The following is a 1,322-nucleotide window of genomic DNA, read 5'->3' as shown; positions in this document are numbered from 1 at the left end:
TCGGTCTGAGTGTAGTTGTCGCACTCGTCCAGGTTCGCCGCACCCAGCACCATCGTGTCCAGAGCATCGCGCGGCGGCTCACGCCACTTCGCCGCAAGTGCAGCCATCACAAGCACAGACTGCAGGTCGTAGCCTTCCTCGAAGGTGAAGCACTGGTCCTGGATCTCCATCTTGTTAAGCGTCAGCGTACCAGTCTTGTCAGAGCACAGCATGTTCACACCAGACATCATCTCAATAGCAGTCAGCTTCGTCACAATGATCTTGTGCTTTGATAGATGCTTTGAGCCCACCGCGAGCGTTGTCGTCACGACAATCTCAAGCGCAATAGGAATCGACACAACAAACACGACCACAGAAAACTGCAGTGCATGACGGAAGCTTTGGCTGAAGTGCGCCAACAAGTAGATGAAGCAAATAAGGCACAGCACGAAAGAGAAAATTGCCAGTATCAACGTCACGCGAGACAGAATCACGTGGATGTTGCCAAGATCAGACTCCACAGACTGAAGCAGGACTGCTGTCTTGCCGAAGAACGTACTTTGGCCAGTATACTGAACGGTTCCCTCCACCTCGCCACGCACAACGTTCGAGCCCATCTTAGGCATGTGATCCGTTCCCATAGTCACAGGGAGCGACTCGCCAGTCAGTGCTGCCTCGTCCACATCGATCACACCTTCGTTGATGCTGCAGTCAGCTGGCACCGCAGAGCCCGATGCAAGTTTCACCAGGTCACCGGGCACCAATAGCCTAGCGTCAACTTGTTGCCATGACCCGTCACGGAATGCCGTGGCCACAGGCTTCAATGAGTTCTTCAGCGCTGCAACAGCGTCGCCTCCCTGGAACGTCTCGTATCCGCAGATGATGGCATTGATAATGAAAATAACAAGGAGAATAGCGCCATCTGCCCAGTATTGCAAAGCAAACTCAACAATAAAGGCAATAAAGAGAGCAACAGGCATAGGACCCCATAAGTTACGCACAAATATCAGCCAACTGGGTGTTTTCTTTTTGGGTAATTCATTTCGGCCGTATTGCTGCAAGAGATCCTCGACTTCGGCAGTTGTCAGGCCCTTCGATGGCGGCAGCAGGGGCTCCTCTCGAAAGTCATCCTCTCTGTGTTCACTGATGGTCTTGGATAAGAGAGGCTGGCGTGCATTCTTCTGCAGCCAAGTATCAGTGCTGTCCTTAACGGTTAAACTCGGTGTATCACTTAATGGGCTGCTCATTTTCGTCCTTGATTTACGCCAAGGCCACTGCAGAGCTGGTAGATGCTTCTTCCTTTTTTCACTCACGTACTCAATCACGCGGATTGTAACGTCCTA

At 51.9% G+C, this 1,322-nt stretch overlaps 1 protein-coding gene across 1 annotated transcript; it reads right to left on the bottom strand.

The window, feature by feature from the left end:
* Window positions 1–1,226, bottom strand: DQ04_21131000 (proton motive ATPase; the record flags this gene model as incomplete). The annotated part of the gene is made up of 1 exon (XM_009317983.1): window positions 1–1,226. A coding segment is annotated over one exon (1,226 nt), but the record flags the coding sequence as incomplete, so codon positions are not given.
* Window positions 1,227–1,322: the final 96 nt, after the last annotated feature.

This window comes from Trypanosoma grayi (assembly GCF_000691245.1).
Source record: "Trypanosoma grayi strain ANR4 Tgr_2113_V1, whole genome shotgun sequence".
NCBI classification, from domain to species: domain Eukaryota; phylum Euglenozoa; class Kinetoplastea; order Trypanosomatida; family Trypanosomatidae; genus Trypanosoma; species Trypanosoma grayi.
The sequence above is the reverse complement of the archived record's forward strand: the minus strand, read 5'-3'. Positions and strand labels throughout refer to the sequence as shown.